Below are 21,894 nucleotides of genomic sequence, written 5' to 3' on the forward strand. Positions count from 1 at the left end.
GGGGAGGCACGCTGCCGGCACGGAGCAGCTCAGCAGGACAAGGCAGGTGCACAGCAAGAACTACTTTTATTGGAAGAGATTTTGCATCTACAAAAGAGTGAAAAAACAGGTGTAAAATCCACAGTAAAAAGAAGGGGCACAATGAGCTGGGCTGGTCAGCAAGACAAGGTGCCTTCTCTCCACCCTGAGGAGCAGTCAGGCACTGTTTGCTCACAGCCACAGACAGCTGGGGTTTGGGATGGGGTCACAGAGCACCCCAGTTTCAAAACACTCAACACAAGCAGGATAAGGAAGCTCAGCCTTAACCACACCTCACCACCTCCAAGCCCAGCAGGGCACAGCCACATCAGGGTCCCCTCTTGGTGTGACCCTCACACCTCCCAAGAAGTGGCCAGCAGCCCCCAAGGGGAACTGCTGCTATGGCCAGCCAGCTCAGGCTGCTCACAGCTCCCTGCTTCAACCTCCTCTCCCCTAAACCAGGCACCCTAACCCCCCCACTGGGGTCACTGCCCCAGCCCCTCCACCCTGCACACACACAGCCCCAGCATCCTACATCCCACACTCCACCTATGCCCAGCACCACCAAGGGCCACCCACTCACTGTAGGAAGAGGTCCAACACCCCCCTTGCCCTAGCACCCCATCCCAAGGGCAACCCATTTCTACCCTCCAGCACCTCAAAAGCAAGCCAACTCTGCCCCAACCTGTCCCAGCAGCCCTAAAAGTGACAGACACTCCTGCCCTGGGTGGGGAGACACAAATGCTGGTTTGGAAGTAACGCAGGAGCCTCCAGCCCCATGTGGCCCCAGGGATCAGGGGTCCCAGAAGTGCAAGGAAGTGAGTTGTGTCACACTAGGAGGGAAGAGGAAAGGGGCTGCTGCCCCGTGCTCCTAGCTGGGAAAAATGAAGCTCTTGATTCTACTAAGATCCATGGCAGTGTGCAAGGAGCACTGGCTCAGCCCCAGGGGGTCCAGCCAGTCCTTGCGACCAGGGGCTGCATCCCATGTGGGGCCCGCAGCAGCTGAGCAGGCATGGCAGTGGAGCGCCAGAGGAGCAGGGAGCACGGCGAGTCCAGAGGGGCCAGGCTGGCCAGAGGCGGTACAGTTAGATCTCTCACAGGCGGTGGGTACTCTCCGGAAGGGGCCTTGCAAAGGGCTCCTGTGTTGGGCTAGATCAGGCGCCTTTGGGTAGGACAGAGCAGTCATCACGCTGCCCCACAGGTAGAGTGCAGTCGCTGTGACACCCCCACGACGCAGCTCCTCCGTCATCTCATTCTCCCGCAGGCAACGGGCGCTGCTGGCTGAAGAGACGTCGGGCAGCCCAGGCTGGGGCTGGTCAGGGGCCGGGGCTGGCTGGGCAGCCAGCTGGCAACTGCCCTCCTCGGGGAACAGCACAGGCTGGGGGGCCGCAGGGCTGACACTCCTCATGCACACGGACCGGTGCACCACAGTGACGGAGGCGAAGACAGCCGCAAAACCGGTCAGGTACACCACGCCCAGGAGGCAGGCCAGCTGCAGAGAAGCCAATGGTTAGCCCAGACCCCCCCAGCAGCCCCCACAGCTAGCTGTGACCCAGCGTGGCCACGCATCAACCCAGCAGCCGTAATAGCAACTGGCACCACCACTACCAGGTGCCGGGGAGCAGGCAGCCACGCAGCTACCGGTGGGTGGCACACAGCCTGGTCAAAGCAGGGCCTAAATACCACAAAACAAAATGCCTCAACGAAAACTGAACCACCAAACAGTTCCTGTTTGAATCCCCAGCCAGCACCCAGTTCCCTCCATGCCATCACCACGAATTGTGGGGCTGTGGTCCAGCACAAGACACAGACTAACCCACCCCCAGGCTGCAGTGCCTCAGGCTGCACATCAGCATCTTCTGGCTTCTGAAAGTTTCCCTTTCCAACAGGAAACAAAACAAGCTGCTGCTCCCAGTGGTAAAGAGGGTCCTGATCCAAACCCACAGCCTGCTGGGTCCCATGTTCTTGCAAGTAACTGCTGTCCCAGGCCCTTACCTTCACCACTTGCTGGTAGAACTGGCCCAGAACATGCTGCCACATGGACTGCTCCATGAGGACACACAGATCTGTGTAGGTGAACCAGCCACGCCACATGCCCTGCTTTTCTGCCACGCTGCAGGAAAAAAAAAAAAAAGGGAATGGTAGATGTGGCATGGACCTTCCCCATCAGAGGCTTCAGTCCAGGCAGGCTTGGAGAAGACCCCGCTCAAGGTCTGTGGAAGGGAGCTGCAGAGCCTAGCAAAGGCTCATGGGTACCTCAACCTTTTATTTCACTGCAGCAGGGCTAGCTCTGAGCAGGGGCAAAGCTGGGGCTGCAAGGCGGATGAAAGGCTCACCCCCACTCCACACACCTACCGTCCTTCCAGCCAGCTCAGCACTTCAAACAGCTCCCGGGGGTCTGTGTAGAGACTCCAGTCCTGTGGGGACAGCAGTGAAAGGTCAGCACAGTCAGGGCAGGCCACCCAGCACCCAGACACATCCTTCTCTATTCCTTCATGGGAGTACGTGGTGGAAAACCAGAAATCCAGACTCCCCTCAACACCTCCTTTGCCCCACTCTGTGAAATAGTTGGCCACAGTGACAGCCCCACTTACAATGGCACTCAGGAAGTTCATCTCCAGTGTGTTCATGGTCTGGACGTCCACCTTCCCTGCTGCTCCCCACTCGTCGTTGAACACCTCCTCCTCCTCACCCTCATCATACAGGTACTTACTAGCAACCATCTAAAAGCAGCACAAAGGACAGGATCTCAGTCCTCCCTGCATTCCTCCAGGCCTCCCTCCAAACCAGTGACCCCCCCAAGCCCACACTGCTCACCATGGAGATCAGGAAGAGGTCTGAAGAAGAGATCTGCTGGAGGTATTCAGGGTTCCGGTGCCGGAGTCTCTCAATGTAAACCAGTGCCAGCATCATGGAGCAGGGCGAGATGCAAGCTTCCCTATGGGACAGGCCAAGAACCAACCTGAAGGTTATCTGTGTGCTCCAAACATCCCAGCCACCACGGCACAACTTGGCTGCTCCCTCCCCATGTAGGTAGTGGGGGGGTTTAGTAAACAGACAGCTAGATACATCCCAGCCTTGCCAGATCCATGCCAGCTGTCCTGAGCTGCAGCAAGAGAAAGCACAAGGGACACAGGGTGGAGAACAGAAAGTCCTGGCTCCTGTTCCCAGGCACAGCCAGCTCCAAACCGAGCAGCCCTGCCTGCAGTCCGGCATGCTGCGAGGGCTTGGCTGCCAAGAGCAGACCCAGGGTTCAGACCTGGCCACCCAGTGAGCTGCAGATCCAGCCAGTACAGACTCCCAGTAACAAGAGCACCCCTGCACCCCAGAGAGCAGGATGAACCTGAAGTGGGCCTGACTGGAAGTCACTGTGACTGCTGGCCTTGCCACCTGCCCCCAGCTCCTCTTTGACACTAATCAGTCCTAAGCACAAAGCCAGTGCTGGCCCAGGGGACAGAAATGAGTCATAGGTGAGACCAGAGCTCCTAGTTCTGACATGAGACATGAAGAGGCAGGTTTTGCTTCTTACCGAGATACACGAGACACATATTTCTTCTGGAGTCTGCGGATAGGGCTGGGAGCCACTTTCTGCAGCAATTCCACGGCAATATCTAGGACAAAAAAGCAGCAAAAGGGTTCAGCCCCATATGGCACAGTCCACCCCCACCTCTCCCCTTCTCCCCACAAGCCCATTGCTTGCTCAGCCCCTCAAGTTTAATTTAAACTATGAAGTTATAGATGAAGTTATCCAAAGTCACAGATGAGGGAGGAACAAACAAATAGGCATGACAGCCAGACCAAAGCAGGACGAGGATGTGAGTGTCCAAGGCCCAGCAGCAGTGTCAGATCCAGATTAGCTTGTCTGCGTCACAGGGAGTTACCAGCAGTCAGCTGCAGAGAGGCTAATGCTCTCCCTTCACCCTGCAGGGCCTCAAGAAGCCCTTTTGGAGGCTTTCTAGGACCTGACGCCAACATCACGTCTTCCCAGTCCTTTGCTCCCCTCCAACAAGCATCGTCCTCCTCCTCCAGAGCTCATCAGCACTGATCCAGCTTCCCCTAGACCACAGCCCCAGTGTCCCAGAGACAATTATGGACAGTGTATTCATGTAAGCAGGAGTCCAAAGGCACTAATATGGTATGGAAGCAGCGATATGGTATAACTGCAGCTGATCTCAGCCCATTTCCCCCACACTTATGAACGTGCCTCAGCATTCAAGCACTGAAAACGCCAGAGACTGACAGATGCTGGCAGATGGCTTCAGCAGTTCCCACCTCACTTCTCAATGCAATAGGGCCAGCTGGGAGCATCCCAAACAGCACTACAGTCTGATGCCTGGTGAGAAGTGTTTGACAAGCAACTCCAGCTCCCTTTTGTTGCTTTTTTTTTTTACTCTTGGTCGACAGAGTTGAGTGCAGAGGTTGAACCAGCAGCCTTGTGTTTCCAGCTCCCAAGGGAAGCATCACCCCACCACCTCTTCTCTCCACATCCCTCTTTTCCATGTCTCTCCAGCAACTAAGAGAACATGTGCAGTCCCACAGGAATTATTTGCCCAACAGCAGTCACCAAGCTCAGAAACACGCCACTCGAAGGGACCTCCCCTAGGTCATTCAAGCCACAGCACCACTAGGATCCACATCCAGGCAGACACAGCTCCAGGCTCTCACACTGCTGCTGCTCTCTCTGCCCTGCTTGGCCACCCTCGTGCCACCACACCAGCCACTGCAGAGGCAGCAGAGATGCCCTAAGTGATGGAAAGTGAATGAGGCTACCCAGGCTCTGTCCTGACATGAAACTTAATTCTTCAGGCCACAAATCCAACCCATGACAATATGTCCTGCCCTAGAGGGCACAGAGAGCAGCTGATCACTGTCCCCATCTCACAGTCACGGCACGCTGAGTGCGGTTATGGTTCCTCCTCTCCAGAAGGAAGAAATTCACTTTGCAACCTCTCACCTCAGCCAGCCCCATATTGCCTCCTGCGACTGGCCCCTGATGCCAAAGACCTTTTCCAGGTTCTCCTGCTACTCTGGACTCTCCCCACAACTGCTTTTATGTCATCTGAAGAGCAGTGCCATAAACTCACCATGTAGGAAGAGCACAGCTGTGCCAAGACAGATGCCATAGTCCTAGGTCCCACTTTTTGACAGCAGCTGATAGGAGCTGGTGAAGGAAGGCTGTGAGAGCATATAAACCCACAGGGATATTCTCTGTGCATCGCTCTCACCCCCAGCTGCGGGAGCCGAGGCATTTCCTGGGTGCAAGGCAGTCTTTATAGTTAATAGCCCTCAACAGAGTCTTCTCCCATGAATGTGCCCTTTGAACTTTCAACACTAGTAGCATCCTGTGAAACAGTCCCATTTCGCATCCGGGTGTGACACCAGCCCCAAAGATGAGCCACGTGCCTCCCTCGCACCACCCCTGTCAGAACTCATGACTCCCAGCAGTGCACAGGCAGCTGGCTGCCCTGCCTGGCCCTGCTCCGTCACCACACACCCAGCATCCCCCTCCTCGATGAGGTATGTCACACGCAGCCTCTTGGCAACTTCAGAACATTTCCCCAAATCTATCACAAGAGTTCTGAATGCAAGCACACTGCCCTATCCACTCAACACCCCCCACAAGCTGTGTGAGCATGCAGCTAATGCTAACACAACCACACTGTGAAGGCCCTCCAGCAAACCACTGCTTGCCCTTGACCACTCCTCTCCACTATCACCTGCACCAGATCCCCAGCCTCAACCCAGCTGCATCTTTCTGCTCCCCCAAACACTACTGACTCAACAGGAAAAAAAAATGCAATCCAGAAAACACACAGCAGGAACTTGTCCCCTTGGTGCTCATAACTAGAAGTTAAACTCCCCGGTACTTTGCAGAGCACAAGAAGTTGTCTAATACACGTTTCATCAGGGACAGGGACACAACTTTCACTGCCAAAGAATTCGCAAGCAACCTAAAGGCCTCTGCACACCAGCGAGGTGCCAAAAATGCAGCAGTGGGCCAGACAGGGCAATAAAACAGAGAGCAGGAGCCATGAGGCTCTGGCACCCTGCCTGCTGCGCTGTGCAGCGCGAGGAAGGCTGGGCAGGGGTGGGATTTGGCGCTGGGGAGGGAGCGGCTGACTTGCTGGTCTCAGCCCCTGGGCTACTTCCAAACCTCTTGACTCAGCATTCCCATCTGGGAACACTGAGCAACCCACCTGCTACAGGGCTGGAGAGATTATCCAGGCTGCAGTCTTTGTCCCAGCCATAATAGAGCCGCTTCCGCACTCTCTCGCTCAGCTGCTGGTGTCTGGGCAGGAACTGGGGGCAGACAGGGGAAATGTGAGAAACGCCCAGAGTGCTCCGCACCCCAACCCAGCTTAGGGGTACACCGGGCCCGGCAGAGCACCCAGCCAGGGGCCCGGGCATGCGGGCACACGGCGCTGCCCACGGCCGCGGATTAGGGGGGCACGCCCCACACGCAGGCGGGGGGACAGGGTGGGCCGGGGACACCGGGCACCACCAGAGGTGCCCCGGGGGGACTCACCGTGAACTCCTGGAACCCGCTGAGGGAGAAGGTGCCCTCCTCGTCCAGCAGCAGCCCGTCGAGCTCCATCCCGCCCACCCCCAGGGCAGGGGGTGCCGGGCCGGCTCCGAGACCGGGTCCCCTCCGGTGGCTGACGGGTGCCGGGGCCGCTCGGGGGGGGCGTAGGACCGGTGCCCTCCGGGACGCCCGGCTGCAGCGAGGCCGGGTGCGGTGACCGGAGCGAAGGCCGCAGCACCGCCGCTGAGCCGAGTGCTGCCGCGCGCCTTCCTCTTCCGGCGCAGGGGCCGCGGCCTAAGGCGCGTCTGCGCAGAGCGCTCCGCCTCACCCCGTCCCCGCCGCGGCGCATGCGCGGCCGGGCCCTCCCCGCCGCGGGGCGGGCTGCGCATGCGCGCGGCGCCAGCGGCCGCCGGTCCCCCTCAGGCGGTCCCGCCCGCCCGGGCCGGTGCAGCGCTCGGCGCCCCCGCCCCCCTCCCCTTCCCCTGCCGGCGGTGACAGCGGCCCCTCCCTTCCACCCCACAGCCATGGCGAGCGGCCGGGCCGAGGAGGCAGCCGCGGCGGCGGCGGCCGAGGAGGAAGAGGAGGAGGCGGCAGCGGCGGCGGCGGCGCGGCTGGCGGCGGCGCTGCGGCAGCGGCTGCGGGGCTGGGAGGCGGCGCTGGCGGCGGCGCAGCGGCTGCTGGTGTGGGAGAGGCCGCTGCACAGTCTGGTCACCGCCGCCGCGCTCGGCGGGGCCCTCTGGTGAGCTGGGGCGGGGGTAGGCCGCGGGGGGGCCCGGGCCGGCAGCGGGGCCTGCGACGGCGCAGGCCGGGCGGGCGGCTCTGGGGGTGCTGCTCGTCCTGCCCTTGGCGGTGGCATTTGGCCGCTTGTGAGGCTTTGGGGTCGCTGGCGATCCCCTCTGGGGTGCTGACGGTCCGTATTTCTGCAGCAAAGCTGAGGGCGGCTGCACCCCGCAGCGCCGTGGGATGCGCTGAGCCAAGAGTAGCCGTGCTGTTTTGCTCCGACAAGCATAAACAGGCCCCTCCTCGGGGGCAGAAAGTGCCAAGAGCTCGGGCAGGATTTGCCCCGCGATAATAAAATGCAGCTGGGCTCAACGGGAGGCTCGCCCAGGCACGTTTCTGGTTAATTTTTGCACATGTGCTTTATCGGTTCACTTCACCCCGTAATCGCGGTTGGTAAGCCCCGTGGCCTCCTGCAGCGGCAGACTGCCGTGGGGTGTTTTATTTAAGACCTTCTGCCCCTTGATCTTTTTCTGGAGGGTGCTGATTTTTCACGAAGGCCGAGGCCTCTCGGTTTGGGTGCAAGCATATCCCCCGTGCCCTGCCTTCTGTTCTCTGCCTCTCGGACAGGGCAGCAGCACGAGGAGCTGGGAGCATGAGTGGCAGAGCCCAGCTGTGGATGGGAATGAAAAACATCCTGTTTGTTTGTATAAACAGTGAGTCAGTTTTACTGGCAAAAACACTCTCAGCCAGTGGCTTTCCCAGCAGAAAAGGTCAAAACTGGCTGAGGAAAGAGTTAAATTTTGGTTGCACATGAAATAGGAAGGGACAGACTGAAGTCAGAGAAGGGGAAAGTATGTGACTAAACAGCCTTTGAAGTCACCATGGAGAGGCCGTTTATATTCTGCTCCCTCATCCATATCAGAAGCGTACACGGTAACCGGCTACTTAAATAGTTTTGGACTCCTCTACCAGCTGGAGAGGTCTGAAAGCAGAGCTTTGAAGTTAATGGGAAGGGGAGAGGCATGCCGTGAGATGGCAGGGGTGGTAGACAATGATGGCTAAGGGAGCGTGCATAAAAAGGTTGAGAAGAACAAAGGGTGCCCAGAATATGGGACAGCAGAGAGATTTAAATATCATGGAGGAGGAGGAATTACTTACGGTCCCATGGAGGATTCAGCCAGCATCCTTCAACTGCAATCCATAAATGAGGTGGAATAGGAGGAAATTCTTCCAGAGCTGACATATTAGGCTACAGAATTGTTGTCCCATGAGAAGGGATAAAAACATTGTTTAGGTCATCATAGGTTTTATATGATTTTATATGGTTGTAGGTCCTGTAAACCCATGGAAAGTGTGTGGCTTTTGTTCTGTGCTGCCCAGTGAGACAGATCTCACTTCCAAGTCCTCTACCTCTGACTGTGGCTTGGTGGGAAGCACAGCCCTTCCCTGCGCTGCACAGCGAGATGCTCTCTGACTCCGATCATTGTTTGGTGCATTTGAGATTAGTTATTGGCGAATACTCGCTGAAGAGGAGCAAGGTAAAATAGCAGAGCGGCTCTTCCTTCCTGGAAAGGATTGTTCATTAGAGGGATGAGGGTGAATGCATTTCCCTGGCATTTGTTTCTGCCGTAACTTTGAAATAGCTCCTCTGGGCTGGAGGGAAGTGCTGATGCTCTTGCTTGGAGGAAAGGAGGGGTGCAGACAGGCACTGCTGGCACAAGAGACACCCTGGGACCTTAGCTGTTGAGTCTGTATGGAGTGGGGAGATAAACCCTGTGATGGTGGGATTGCGCGACTGTGTGTGAGTAGTATTGTGTGAGCTGGCATTTGGCTCAAGCCAGTGTGTCGATGAGGGACATGAAAGGTTTCACGATAAAGTCAAGTGAGCAGCTAAACCATTTCAGTGCTAGGCTCTGATGAAACGGGCAGAGGTTTGTGATAAAAGAATGGGCATCTAGAAGCAGGTGCAGGATGTGTTGTGGTGCTACCTGCGGGTAATGCTGGACCTTGTGATGACAGATAGGGCATAAGTTTTCAGCAAATAGGCTGATTCTTTACCAGTCTTCTGCTACAGCAATCTGTATTTATGTTATCTAGAGCCTCCATCTTGAGGATTTGGAGGGACTTGTACTCGTACAAGGGAGCATTAGCCTTGTTTTACAACCAAAGGAGGAGCTCAGGAGCAGGGGAGGAGAGCGCTGGGAGATGGCAGGTAGTCAGCTGTCTGGTGGTAGGCAAAGGCGCCATTTGAGAACGTGCTGTGGTGAGGGTGGGCGTCTGCAGAGTACAATGCTTGCTGCAGTGGCCACTAGCAGTCAGATGTTTCTGCTCTGCCGTACACTGAGCCATATCTGTTTGCTCATCAAGAGCAGTAACTTGCTGCCTTTTTCCTGCCTAACAATTTCTTGTTTGATTTCTAGGTTGTTTTCCTCCACCTCCCTGAGACCCCTCTTTCTCCTCAGCATGTCCCTTCTTGGCATCCTCTTGCTGGAGAGATGGAAGCCCAGGTTCCTGTTTGATTTCTCAGGTATGTGATGAGTAGCACTGTAGCTAGTGACACAGTTCTGGTGTTACCAGCTGCTGGGCTGTGGCCACAGCCGGTCCCTTCCTGGCTCTCATAGGTCATGTAAGCCCTGCTCCTACTGTAACTGCAGGCATTGGTACTGGTGCTGCCTCTTGCCTCTTTGTGTCAGAATATGAGGATGCATCCTCTGGGCATAAGGAGAATTGTTCCCAGTGCTGAGAAGTTGCAGGAGTAGCTCATTTTGAGAGTGACTAAGGGGGCTCAGCTAGCTTCTCAGGGATGATGCAGTGTTTCTGCTGTGTCCTTTCCTGCAAATGTCATGGCAAAAAGATCGTTACAGGTCTGAGCATATATGGCCAGCTGAGCTGGGAGAAGGAAATGTGGGGTTGAAGTGTATTGGTTTTAGTTAAGTGCAGCATGGGCTTATGCCCTGAAAGAGGCAGAGCAGATGAGAGCCACTTCTTGCGGCAGGTAGCAGAGTGGATGATGAGGTCTGACAGCAGGGACAGTCAGTGTATTGTACTTGTACTGAACAGCATCTGGTCTCCAGCTAATCAGTGAGTCTGATCACTTGGCTTATCTTTCCCATTTATTGAAGGGTCTCTGCCAACATTAGACACAAAAGCAACAAGAGGAATAGCCTCATAGCGATGATAGGCGTGGATTGGCTGCTGTCTCCTTTGAGTGCCTCCTTCACTGGAATTTATTAAACGGCTGGACCCAAACCTGCCTACTGCATCTACTGCTGTTCAAAGGCAGCTTGGGGCCCTCCATCCCTGCCCCCCTACTCTAGGGAGGGTTTCTGAATGAAAGCCCCTCTATATGTGTGTTTGTAAGGTGCCCTTTATTTGACCTAAAAGGGTACTGACTTAAAGGGTGCTTTCACAGAAGTCCTGATAAGATTAGATATGTTTCAGCTGTAGTCTTGAAACTGTTTGCTTTGTGTGGTTCAGGTAACTAGGCAGCCAAACTGGACTGGCCAATTTAATTTCCTGCTTATTCACATTGGATTTTTAAGGGAATAGTTTAAAGCCAACCCAAAACATCTCACTTGAAACACGTCCAGAAATGCAAAAGCCTGGTGTCCAATACAGAATGGTGTCATTGAGGCAGGTGGGGGTAGAATCGCTCCAGCAAGTACCAGGCCTGTAAAAGTTGTGTTATCACAGAAGAAATAGGAAATCCATGCTGAAAATTTATGTGATGCAGAGCAGTGAGGAGTAAAAAAAAAAAGCAAAGAAGACAACACACCAGGGGTTAGGCTCATCCTATGTCATCAGCTCTGCAAGAAGTCAGTGCACATCCTACTGAGCCGCTCCTCAGTGGTGTTCTTCCCCATATTTCACTCCTTGCTGCCTTTCTGCTGCTGACAGCAAAGAACAGGGGCACCTTTCTGATGCGCCTGGTTAGGTCACAGCCCTGATTTTGACATGGTCCACTGGAGCATGTTTCCTCAGCCTCCGCAAGGAAGGAGCGGTGCTCTGCGTTCCTGAGGGGCCTCCTGTTGAACTGGCACTGCTGAATACTTAGGGGTTCTTGTGTGGCTCTCGCTTCCCGCTGAAGCGGGGCTGTAGCTTTGTGGCTTTCCTCCTCAGTGCTTCCTGTAAGCCTTTCCTGGAGATTTTGGAAGTAGGTCAGTACCACACCTTCAAGAGTCAGCACGTATATACACAAACCTCAGCTTGTGGCAGCTCTGTATGTCTCGGGTGACTGCTTATAACATCACTTTTGAAGGAATGCTAAAACCACAGCGTGTATTTTGCAGTTACTCACACACTGTGATCAGGAGCACATTAACAGCAGTGAGATGCACAACTTTTTTAGGTCCTGTCAGAAGGGACTGCATATTTTCAGCTCCCACGCAGGGTATTCTCTCCATAGGAAACCACCTTTATGTGGGGTTCCACTTAAATATTGTTTAAGGACTTAGGAAGCACCTTTGCTTTCTCCTGAAATGGGTGTCAAGTAGGGATGTTTTCTGTAGCATTGTTGTTTGGCAGCTGTGTTTTGGTCAGTGTAGAAGAGCTTTAGCAAAGCCTGCATTGCGATTGAGTGCTAGTACTCCTTAAAAAGGGCCCCTGCTTTCTAGCTAAAGTTTACACACAGATGAAGAATGCCTCTTGGGGAAGCGTTGAAAACCTGTAAGAGCCGAGGAATCCATCAGCAATAATTTGACAGTACCAATATGTAACCTAAACTCTTGCGCAGCTGACTGTTCTCCCAGCAGAGTCTGGTGTATGTCAAGTGGTTTGTATTAATCCACAATCCAGTGTGAAATGCCGACAGAAAGATTTCAGCCGCTTATTGATGATCTGAGGCCAGCTGTGGGTGTCCTGCTTGCTGGCTTAGATGTACCAGCGCTAGACAGTATTGCAGCACAGGCTAGAGTTAAGCCTTACTTAAGTGAACGTGTCTTGTCAGAAACGCTCTGGGTTTTTTGTGTTTGGGCTGTCCCTCCAGCTGTTGTAAGACTGCAGTGCTTTGGGATGGACAGCAGGCAGACTACTCTACTACAGGAAGCAAGATACTCTTGATTTTAAAGACAGCTTGGGTTTTGCCAGATAGTTGAAATCACGTGAACGCTCTGCAGCCTGCTGAAATGTTCTGCAGCTCCCCAAAGTCTCTCTGAAGCCTTCAGAAGCAACTGAGGAGAATTGTTTCACTCCCTCTGCTGGCATATTTTGGATGGCTTGGATTACTGCAGCCAGTCGGAGAGGGAGTGGGGTTCCTATGCCGTCCCACTTACTGTGTTGCTGGCACATCTGTCCAGCAGCGTATGGCGAGCATCCCAGCACCTTGTTTGGTAGCTGTTACAATCAGTATATCCAGCCATCACAGATGGGCCAGTGCCAAATGTAATTTATTTAGTGATTTAGTGCAGGTAATAGATGAGGCTTTGAGATATAGCTGGATTTCTGCGTGCTGTGATTAAGCAGCTTTAGATTCCTGAGCACAACAACAAAATACAGCAACGGCGGTTGCACGAGAGAAGCAACTGCCCCGGGGGGGTGGAGTTGCATCCATAATATTCACTTTGCACCCCGAGCTCCCTTTGTGAGCAGTGCTTGCCAGCTGCCCCAGCTGCCGTGCCGCACACTTGTGGGCAGAGGAGCGGATGGGCAGCCCAGTCTGAGAGCAGTTGACACCTTGTCAGGCCCGATTACTGGAAATCTGGGTCACGCTCTCAAAGAATCACCTCCTCCCCTGGGCGAATGGCCTCCCGCTCCACTGCACTGTGCGAGCTGGCTGGTGCAGTGCCTGCAGCGGGAGGAGGAGTCTGACATACTTGGCCCAATGTCCTGAGTCTTGAGAGAACGGTGGCAGGGCTGCTACAAGCTGTTGCTCTCTTCTGTGGCTTCAGCTGGAGTCTGAAGTCTCACTAGGCGTTGGCAGTGATGGATGTTCACCTCTCCTGTGTGTTTCCCTGGGGGAGTTGCTGCCACTCTTGGGCTTTGCATCTGGCTGATGACTTCAGGGAGGATTCAAACCCCTTTTTGCTCATGTTGCATTTTTAAGCCCGTTTCCAACAAGTAAACTTTGAACATAAACTCCCTACCTTTATTTTAGTCCCGTTTACGTGGTGACGTGCAGTGTGGGGTATAGGGTCCCACTGATTTTTAGAACGTCTTGAATGGCCTGAACCAAGTTTGGTGGTGGCCAGACAGCATCAAAGATCTGTCCCTACCAGCTTTAGGACATCAGGCTGACAGGTCGAGGAGGGTAGACCTCAGAGGGCCTTTACAGCATGATCAGGGCATGTTGAACACAGGAGACTTACAAAGACTGTTGCTGCAGGAGCTTTGGTTGCGCCCTGTACATCCCCAGACACTAGTCAGCTAGCCAGGACACCCAAGGGCAGCCAAGCTCATGAGTTCCAGTTGTCATAGAAATATTTGGGTTTTTTTCCTCTATGTATCTGAAGGCAGAGCATAATTATATGTGACCTCTGCCATTGAAACACTGCTCCTCCCGTCAGTACTGCTTGGAGTAAGTCCCTGTTTGATCATCACTGGGTTGGGTGCAGAGACAAAAATGGGAGAAGCTTTCCCTTGCTCTTATCCAGACTGCCAGACCTTAGGAGTGTAGTTATATCTGTGCCTGGCACAAAGGGCTGTCAGGGGACATGAGAGCCCTAAAATTAGATAATTATACACAAGACTGCTATTTGTTACTTAATTCTGTGGGAAAGGATAGAGATGGCAGGGATGTCTCTGGCATTTGTACACAGCATCCTGCCAGGGACTGTGGTCTGGGCTGGTCAGTGGGAAATGCAGCTCAAACCTGCTAGTGCCATGTTGAGCTCCGAGGTGGGAGCTGAAACTTTGTCCAGCTCAGGGACTGTGCTGGCAGTCCTCGGTGAATGACAAGGGCTTGGTGGCTGCCCTGGGGATGGCACTGCCCAGACGCACAGGACGCTGGGGCAAGCTGTACGATCCCTGCGGCAGAGAGCCCACATGCTAGCAGCAGGGTGCACCTTGGATAGGAGTGTCACGCCACGTGTTTGTCAATACAGGTTGCAAGGTGTTCTGGGGCACTCTGAGACCAGTACTCGGGCTGCTCCAAGTCTCCAGGCATGCTTCACTGAAGCCTGCACAGCTCAAACTCCAAGCCAGTGATTCCTGCTTGCATGAGAGCACGGAGAAGGTCCCCAGGGTGCATCCCAAGCTAAGGATGATGCATTTCCAGCTCTGCTCTGTTCAAGTGGTAAAAATGTCGGGTTGTATTTTTCACTTGGCTGACTAATGTGCTGTGTTCTCTCTACAGCACAGCCATCAGAGGAGCCAGGAGGGGAGAGGTAAGCTCACTGATATGTGTTCCTTGTGATGTGTGAGAGGCGAGAGTGGGGAAGCCTTAATTTAGTGTGGTGATCTCACCTGCCCTTTTTGCTGTTGTCAATAGACTGCATGGCTCCTGCTGTGAAGCACTGGTAGCAGTTTCTCCTGCACTGGGAACTGCTTATCAGCTCAGGAGCCACAGTTTGAGACTCTGGGGAAAGCTAGTGTTCTTTCAGTAGCAATAAAGCTTGAGTGCTTCTGTTGTTAGGAACTGTCGGATTTCTTTCTTGGACTATTTTAAGAATCCTCCAGAGATAAGGAAATCCCGAGACTGACTTTTGCAGGCCGTGCGTTCTGTCTGTGGTGGCGTGGCTTGCATCCTGCGCTTGCCCACGGTTATAGGTCTGAGTACCACACTCTGGTTACCTCGGACTTGGTGCCAGAGGAGGCCACATAACTAGTTCCACCTCCAGTGCTTCTGTCTGCGTGGCTTTGAGCAAACCGCTTTGCATCTTGGGCCTGTGGCATGGGGATGCTGTGGCATGGTGTCTGCTGCTGCTGTTTGGCTCAGGTGTCTCTTGGCGCTCTTCCTGATTAAAGTAAAAAAGTATCTCCAAATCAAGCATCTTCCATAGTTCAGTTGAAGAGGCGGTCAGTATTGTCAAGCCTTTGGTAGGGATCTCTGCTTCCCAGTGCAGCTGTTCCCCCCACAACAAAACAGACCATGTTCAAAGATTGTCTTCTTGCTCTTGTCTGTCTCTAGTGAGGGGGTGACTTCAGGGGCACAACCTCACCTGCTCAGTGTCCCTGAGCTGTGCCACTGTCTGGCAGAGAGCTGGGTCACCTTCAGGCTGTACCTGCAGGAACTGCTACAGTACAAGAGGCAAAATCCTGCCAAGGTAAGCTGGAGATACCTACTCTTCTGTGCAGGGGCTTTTCTTTCCATTACTAGTGGCCTAGGAGATGGAAGAATGTAAAATCAATATTTTTACATTTGCTGTCCCTGTTTAACATTTGCTGTTCATTTCTTTCAGACTCTATGCCTTGGGAAGCTTAAATAATGAGCCGTTGGCTTCCAGTATTTGTAAACTTGAGCTGAACTTAACCCCTTCTGTGAATGGCTAGCTATACTTAGTTTTATTTCTTAGCATGCAAAGGAAGCTCTTAGATTGGGAGTGGGGAGAAAAAAGGGGAACCCTACAGTCTCTGCCCCTTTCACAGGCTCCATTCTTAAGCTGGTCCTACCTATTTTGCTAGCCAGGATAGTAGGTAGCCAAGTCCAAATGCAGCGGTGTTTCTGAGTGCATGGAAACTTGTCATTAACCATGTTCTGATGGCTGTGACGTGTGTTGTTTGGAAAGGGTTTGTAGACAGGAGCTGCCTTTGCATCACAAAATATAGGACAGACCAGCCACTGGGAGTGTATCAGGCTTGCTGGGATCCAGTGCGCTAAAAGGAGTGGGTTTCTATCACTGCTGATTAGTCTTCTGTTAAAAACACTATCCCAACTACAGGGAGTAGGAGACCAGGACCAAGATGCCCATAAAGCATGAATTCATTGGGAGCAAAGCCCTCAGAGGGCCCTAGCTCTTGTAGACCCTTTCCATTATGAATGGAACTCTTCATCGCTGGATTTAGTTGATATCTGAACCCATGCCCTGGCTTGCAGGGTGTCTGTTCTCACTTCTCCTCCTCCCCAGGAGAATGTAGGACAAGCCATCAGGGCTTCCACTTTTTGCAGAGGAGGAAGGTCCTGGTCTGGTGGGAGCGTGGGTTCTGCTAATGCTTCTGCCAGCTGGTTTATGGCGTAGCAGTGGCACAGCATCTGGGCACTCTGTAAGAGCTTCCTGTCTCCATCGGGACGGTGCGGGCTTCTTTTAAAGTGCTGAGCTCTGCAGGAGAGATGTATTAAAATGGCAACTTGCAATATCCCATCCTAGCTGCAAGGATCATAATTTACTTCATAAAGAACTATCCAATAAAGTTTTGATTCATTTTATTGGAGTATTGGGTTACCTTGGTCTTCCTGCGCTTGAACCTCTAATGCTTACAGCTTAACCGAACCAAGCTGTGATTGTCAGCATCTGAATGTACTCAGGGCAAAGCTGGTGTACTGACTTTGTTAGGAGCATCCCTCATTTTGCTCTAACTGGGTTTCCTGCACTGGTTGCATAGATGTATCTCTGCCTCTTGTCACTTCTGTTTGTTCCTCTCTCTTCCTTCAGTTCTGCATGAGTGTCTGTTCAGGCTGCCTGATTCTGGCTGTAGTTGGACACTATGTTCCAGGCATAATGATCTCCTACATCATTTGTGAGTATAAGCAGCTTTCTTGTCTGACTTAAGCTGAAACATGACCTAACTGTGCTGTTGATACGCTGGTAGAAGCATATTTGTGGTTTTCTTGAGGGGATCTGTGTTAGGTGATTAATCAATACAGGCAACGTGCTCCGCGAAGTCAGTTGCCGCAAGTGCGTGCATGCAGTACAACTGCGAGGTCAGGAGAGGGAGCCATCGCTAAAACATTGCTTTCCTCTGCTACCCAGGGCTGGGGCTGTGCTGGTGAGACTCAGGGGAAGAAGAAAGCTCTCAGTTCCTAGAGTGGGCAAACCCATATCGAGAGAGTTGTTAAAGAAGTTGCATGTCTAGTAAATAAGACCTTTTTCGCTGCATCGTGAGTCCCTGCTAACTCTGAAGACTGTTTAGGTGGTTTGCTGCTAGTGCATCTACATATGAGCTCTATGTTGTTACCCTTATAAAAGTTTCAGTGATTTTTCGTTTTAATAACCTCATTTCAGAGCCTCTGTTGCATGCTGGGGCTGGGATGCAGTGGCTGAAGAGGAGGGCTTACGCTTCATCTTAACATAAATCTGCATCCTAACAGAGATCTGTTAGGAAAACCTGGTTAATCAAGCAGCTTTGAAATGAGTAAGAATAGCCATGGATGAGGATTTTAGGCAGAATCAGATGGGAAAACAAATGCCATTCAACTGCGCTTCCCTTGATGCAGACTTTCTTGCTGGTGCCCCGTGAAGGGCCGGGTTGGGCTCGGTCTGTCTCTCACACTCCCCGCGTCCTGTGTCTGCAGTGCTCAGCATTCTGCTCTGGCCTCTGGTGGTCTACCATGAGCTGATCCAGAGGATGTACACGCGTTTGGAGCCTGTCCTGATGAAACTGGACTACAGTATGAAGGCAGAGACCCTGCACCACAAGCATGAGAAGAAGAGTAAGGACCCACCTTCTCTCTAACTTCTGCTGTGCCGTACTCCCAGGGTGGAGCCCTAGCAAAGGGACAGTGGGAGCGCACGTGTGCCAGCACCGTGTGGTGAAAGGCTGCAGCGGAGCAGGGGAAAACAGGCTGAAACTTGAGGGTTATGGGGAGAGCAACTGGGCAGGGGATCCTGGGAACAGCAGATGAGAGCAACAGATTAGTTGTTGCCAGGAACCTTGGGCTTCTGGGAAACCTGTGAAGTTTCACGGGGTAGTAGAAGTAGTGGGAAAGTGATGTATAAAGGCATAAAATTCCTTCAGCCTCATATAAAGCCTTTCTTCTCTTCTTCATAGAGCGACAAGGAAAGAGTGAACCTGCAGCAGGTGATGAGCCAACAGCAGAGACAGAGAGCGAGAGTGAGGCAGAGCTGTCGGGCTTCTCCCCAGTGGTAAGAGCTGAGCAGAAACCAGTCCCTCCTGTCTGGTCTGTAGCGGCTTGAGTGTCAGGGGGTGTTCTGAGTACAGCTGCATTGATAACAAACAGCAGAGCAACAAGTCACTTCTTTGCAGAATTCCAAGGGGAGAAGGGTATTTGTTTGATGAATGCTGTTGTCTCCAGCCTGGGTATTGAGAATTCAGTGCCACAGGGCTGATGATGCAGGAGCAGGACAGGGCGAGCTGTGCTCCAGCCTCCTGCTGACCTGCAGCATTGCTTTGGTGGTTACACCTCATGCTCGGAGAATGCGAGTGTCTCCCAAGGAAATCAACTCTCGTGGTGTAATGTGCAGAGGCTCCTCACCACTGGAAAAGGGAGATGAGCAGCACTGGTGTCTCTTGCACAGTTCCCTGCTCTCGGTCAGACCGGGTGGGACCTTTCTGTATGTGCACCACAGAAACAGACCAAGTATCTTCCTTCACAAGGAGCTCTGGGCATGCAGGTGGGCTGTGAGATGGGAAGCTTCGGCTCCCAAAGGAATGCAGATACTTGAACCGCTGCTCCTTGTAGGAGGCTTCACTGGGCCCAGCGTGAAAGCAAAAGGGAAGGGGTGTTTTGCTCCTTGGTGATCCCAGGAGAGGAAGAAGGATCAAAGCCTTCTGAGACTCCTACAGGCTGATCCCATCTTGTGCTGGCTCTTTTGGGTTCTTCATAGGGCAGGGAAAGCTTCAGGCAGTGCACTATTGCAGGAAAGCCATTGAGCTGAGACTGTCCTTCCCTGGCAGTGCAGTCAGCACCTTGCCCAGCCCCCTCCTGCTTTCCTGCTGTCCCTGTGCAGAGTCTCTCCTGCAAGGACTTGTGCCTGGAAGCTCTGGTTTGTGCAGAGGTGCCTGTACGCAGCACTGGTAGTCAGACACCCAGGAGTTTGTCCCTCTGCCTTCATCCCATGCAGGTGGATGTGAAGAAGACTGCCCTGGCTCTGTCAATCACAGATTCTGAGCTCTCTGATGAGGAAGCTTCCATCCTGGAGAGCGGGGGCTTTTCTGTCTCAAGGGCTACCACCCCACAGCTGACGGATGTTTCTGAAGGTACGTGATGGGACACTGCTGCCTTCCTGACCCTGAGTGTTTTTTCCCAGAACAGCTGTCCCTCCAAACACCAGGAGAGAACCTAGCTAGTTGCAGGGGAAAGAGCACTGAAAGGAGGAAGCAGTAATAGCAGCACAGCATGCCTTGGCTTCATGAGCTGGCCCTGAGTAATCTGTGTCGGATTACAGCCCCACAAGGCAGTGCTCTCTTGGCACTCCAGCAAGGGAGCAAGGCCATCCACAAAGTCCCGCAGAAATAATTGCATGGTATAGTCACACGCCCAGATATATGATGCTGGGTGAAACGCGTCGGACACCCCACCCTGTCAGACTCATCAGCTCAGAGAAAGACTGGTTAGTGGAGAGGAATGGGAAGGTGACCACTCGGATGTGGTCACTTGAGTGTCTGGGGAGGAACGGGCAGGTGACGTGCTGTAAGCACAGTTTCCCTGACCCCGTGGGTTTTACTGGAGGGCTCTAGATGCAGAGAGCATGAGCTGGAGAAGGAAGTCCTGAGCACAGAGCACATAGAACAGGATGAGAAAAGGGACATTCCACGTGGGCTGTGCCACTGGGAGAAGGGAATAATGGCAGATCCTGTCCTGCTGCGCTCCCAGAGCTGGGAGGTTGCCCAAAAGTGAGCTCTGGTGTGTCAGCTGGGGGCGGTGGGTGGGAGGTGTCCAGGCCCTGGCTCGAGGTGAGGGGACCTGCGCCTTAATGCTGGTGCCTTTCAGACCTGGATCAGCAGAGCCTGCACAGCGAGCCAGAGGAGTCGTTTTCCAAGGACCTGGCAGAGTTTCCCTCCGTGGAAGAATATCATTCCAGAGACCTGGGACCACAGAGCGATGAAGATGCGTTTGGTGTGCCTCTGGGTCCTGAGCTTGCCCATGCTGCCCGTGAGCTGGACTCGGCAGAGAAGGAGGCCGCGGACTCTGACCTCTCCATCCTTCGCCTAGCGTCTCCTCTCCATTTTGTAAATACGCACTTCAATGGGAGCGGGCAAGCGGCAGGAGGCAGCGCAGAGCCAAAGACTGTCCCTGCCCCGGGCCTGGGCATCTGCATTGACACGCTGAGCGAGGAGATCGTCACCACTGCCATTACCACGGCAGTGCAGAACACCCTCTCTGCCCTGCTGCGGTCCTCGGAGGCCAGCGAGGGGCCTTCCCTCTCCGAGTTCCTCCCCGCCGAGCCCGAAGAGAAGCTGAGCTTTCAAGCACAGCTGTCAGAGAGCGAAGTGGTGGAGACAGAGACAGCAGCTTCACCAGAGGATGAGGAGGAAGCAGATGACTTTGAGCTACTGGATCAGGGGGAGCTGGAGCAAATGGATGTAGAGCTGGGGCTTGGAGAGGAGCAGGAGGCACAAGAGTCTCCTGCTGCTCCGGCTCCCCCCTCTCCCACGCTCGCTGAGCTGCCAAAGCAAGGAGATGAGGAGGAGGCAGTGATGACAGCAGCATCTATGTCTTAGGTCTTCTTCCTGCACCCCCTTTTCCTCCATCGTCACTGGAAAGAAGGAAGAACTCACACGGTGAACGTGCAGTGGGATTTTAGATGTTTGTGTTGACTGGGATGGAAATGCGTCAGTGTTAATGTGCTGTGTCTGGAATAACGAATCCTTTCCATCCTTCTAGAGCCTGGCCTTCGCTGGCTGAGCGGGAGACACCCCTGCCTGCGGCCGGGGAGGAGCCGGCTCCTAGAAGCCTTACACCACAATCGAAACACCAACCCCAGCAAACGCTTCCTAGTAATGGTGCAGTATTTTGGTCTGTCTTCTGTTCGTCTTTCGTTTTGCACGCAGAGTACCAAGCTAGCTGTAGCTGCTGCTAATACCCACATCCCCAGTAGGACATACGCAATCTTATTTTATTGGGTTTTTAAATGGCTAAAAGTGTAAATAATTTTAACTTTCATTGGTTTCGTTTGTGGGGAGGGATGGGGTGCACAGTCAGACGTGGCTCTCGGGGGCTAGCAGAGGGAAGGGGGTCTGTGGAGGGGAGGGGACAAAAGCAGGCGGGCGCCGTGCGGCGAAGAGGCCCCTTCTGCCAACCGTTAACCATCTGCCGTGTCACTGCTGGCGCGGGGTGTCGGGCGATGCCTGGTTTTTCCCTGTCTGATTTGATTTCTGCTACTGGGTGGCTGTGGAGTTTTTTGCAATCAATGAAGTTTGCTCCTGGCCCTGTTCAGTACTCCCGTTTCTTCGTGCCGTGGCCTCTCCCGCCGCCCGCGCCCCTGCCCCCCTCGGTCGGCCATCGCGGCACGGCGCCGGAGGGCTCTGAGGTGGCTTCAGGAGAGCCGGGAGCTGTGTCACACCGCAGAGGATCCGCGTTTCGGGGCTGGGGAAGGACGGGGGGAAGCTCCCCGAGTTTAAGCTGCCCCCTCGGGGCAGTGTCACCCCGTGCTGGCGGGGCAGGGCCGGCATGGCGCCTCCGCCCGCCCCCTCCGGGGCTCCCCCTTCCCCTGAGCCTTCCCCCCTCCGGAGCCGGCCGTTGGGCAGCACCTCCCCCCGGGCTGCCGGCGGGAACCGGGCGGGCCGGGCCCGGAGCGGCGGGCGGGGTGAGGGCCGCCGCGGGTGGGGGGGCGGGCGTGGCCGGGGCTGGCCCCGCCCCT

The 21,894-nt window shown here is 54.1% G+C and overlaps 2 protein-coding genes across 3 annotated transcripts; one reads left to right on the top strand and one right to left on the bottom strand.

Moving 5' to 3' along the window:
- Positions 1 to 47: 47 nt before the first annotated feature.
- Positions 48 to 6,837, bottom strand: CNPPD1 (cyclin Pas1/PHO80 domain containing 1). The gene is made up of 8 exons (XM_074828898.1): positions 6,545 to 6,837; positions 6,216 to 6,318; positions 3,548 to 3,629; positions 2,836 to 2,956; positions 2,613 to 2,741; positions 2,374 to 2,435; positions 2,014 to 2,131; positions 48 to 1,510 (listed from the first exon to the last, which is right to left on the bottom strand). Exons 1-8 carry the CDS (start codon positions 6,611 to 6,613, stop codon positions 890 to 892), a joined length of 1,305 nt encoding a protein of 434 aa, XP_074684999.1. The 5' UTR covers positions 6,614 to 6,837; the 3' UTR covers positions 48 to 889.
- Positions 6,838 to 6,947: 110 nt separating this feature from the next.
- On the top strand, positions 6,948 to 21,473 carry RETREG2 (reticulophagy regulator family member 2). Of its 2 annotated transcripts, XR_012623777.1 has the most exons (10): positions 6,948 to 7,280; positions 9,682 to 9,788; positions 14,550 to 14,580; positions 15,324 to 15,459; positions 16,786 to 16,870; positions 17,646 to 17,783; positions 18,122 to 18,216; positions 19,156 to 19,291; positions 20,025 to 20,815; positions 20,919 to 21,473. XR_012623777.1 is itself a non-coding variant. In XM_074828897.1 (9 exons), the coding sequence occupies exons 1-9, from the start codon at positions 7,066 to 7,068 to the stop codon at positions 20,753 to 20,755; spliced, it is 1,674 nt and encodes a 557-aa protein (XP_074684998.1). In that variant the 5' UTR covers positions 6,949 to 7,065; the 3' UTR covers positions 20,756 to 21,473. The 2 variants fall into 2 exon arrangements, 1 of the variants encoding a protein (XP_074684998.1); XM_074828897.1 differs by having other exon boundaries at positions 6,949 to 7,280; positions 20,025 to 21,473.
- The last annotated feature ends 421 nt before the right edge of the window (positions 21,474 to 21,894 follow it).

The sequence above is a fragment of the Strix aluco genome, chromosome 6 (assembly GCF_031877795.1).
Source record: "Strix aluco isolate bStrAlu1 chromosome 6, bStrAlu1.hap1, whole genome shotgun sequence".
Classification (NCBI taxonomy): Eukaryota; Metazoa; Chordata; class Aves; order Strigiformes; family Strigidae; genus Strix; species Strix aluco.

Excerpts from the sequence above, each read along its gene's own strand:
- CNPPD1 (XM_074828898.1), bottom strand. The coding sequence starts at position 6,613 with ATGGAGCTCGACGGGCTGCTGCTGGACGAGGAGGGCACCTTCTCCCTC. Across the intron at positions 6,319-6,544 it reads GCGGGTTCCAGGAGTTCACG|TTCCTGCCCAGACACCAGCA; the intron begins GTGAGTCCCCCC and ends GTCTGCCCCCAG. Across the intron at positions 2,436-2,612 it reads TGAACTTCCTGAGTGCCATT|GACTGGAGTCTCTACACAGA; the intron begins GTAAGTGGGGCT and ends CTGTCCCCACAG.
- RETREG2 (XM_074828897.1), top strand. The coding sequence starts at position 7,066 with ATGGCGAGCGGCCGGGCCGAGGAGGCAGCCGCGGCGGCGGCGGCCGAG. Across the intron at positions 17,784-18,121 it reads CCACAAGCATGAGAAGAAGA|AGCGACAAGGAAAGAGTGAA; the intron begins GTAAGGACCCAC and ends TCTTCTTCATAG. Across the intron at positions 18,217-19,155 it reads TGTCGGGCTTCTCCCCAGTG|GTGGATGTGAAGAAGACTGC; the intron begins GTAAGAGCTGAG and ends CATCCCATGCAG.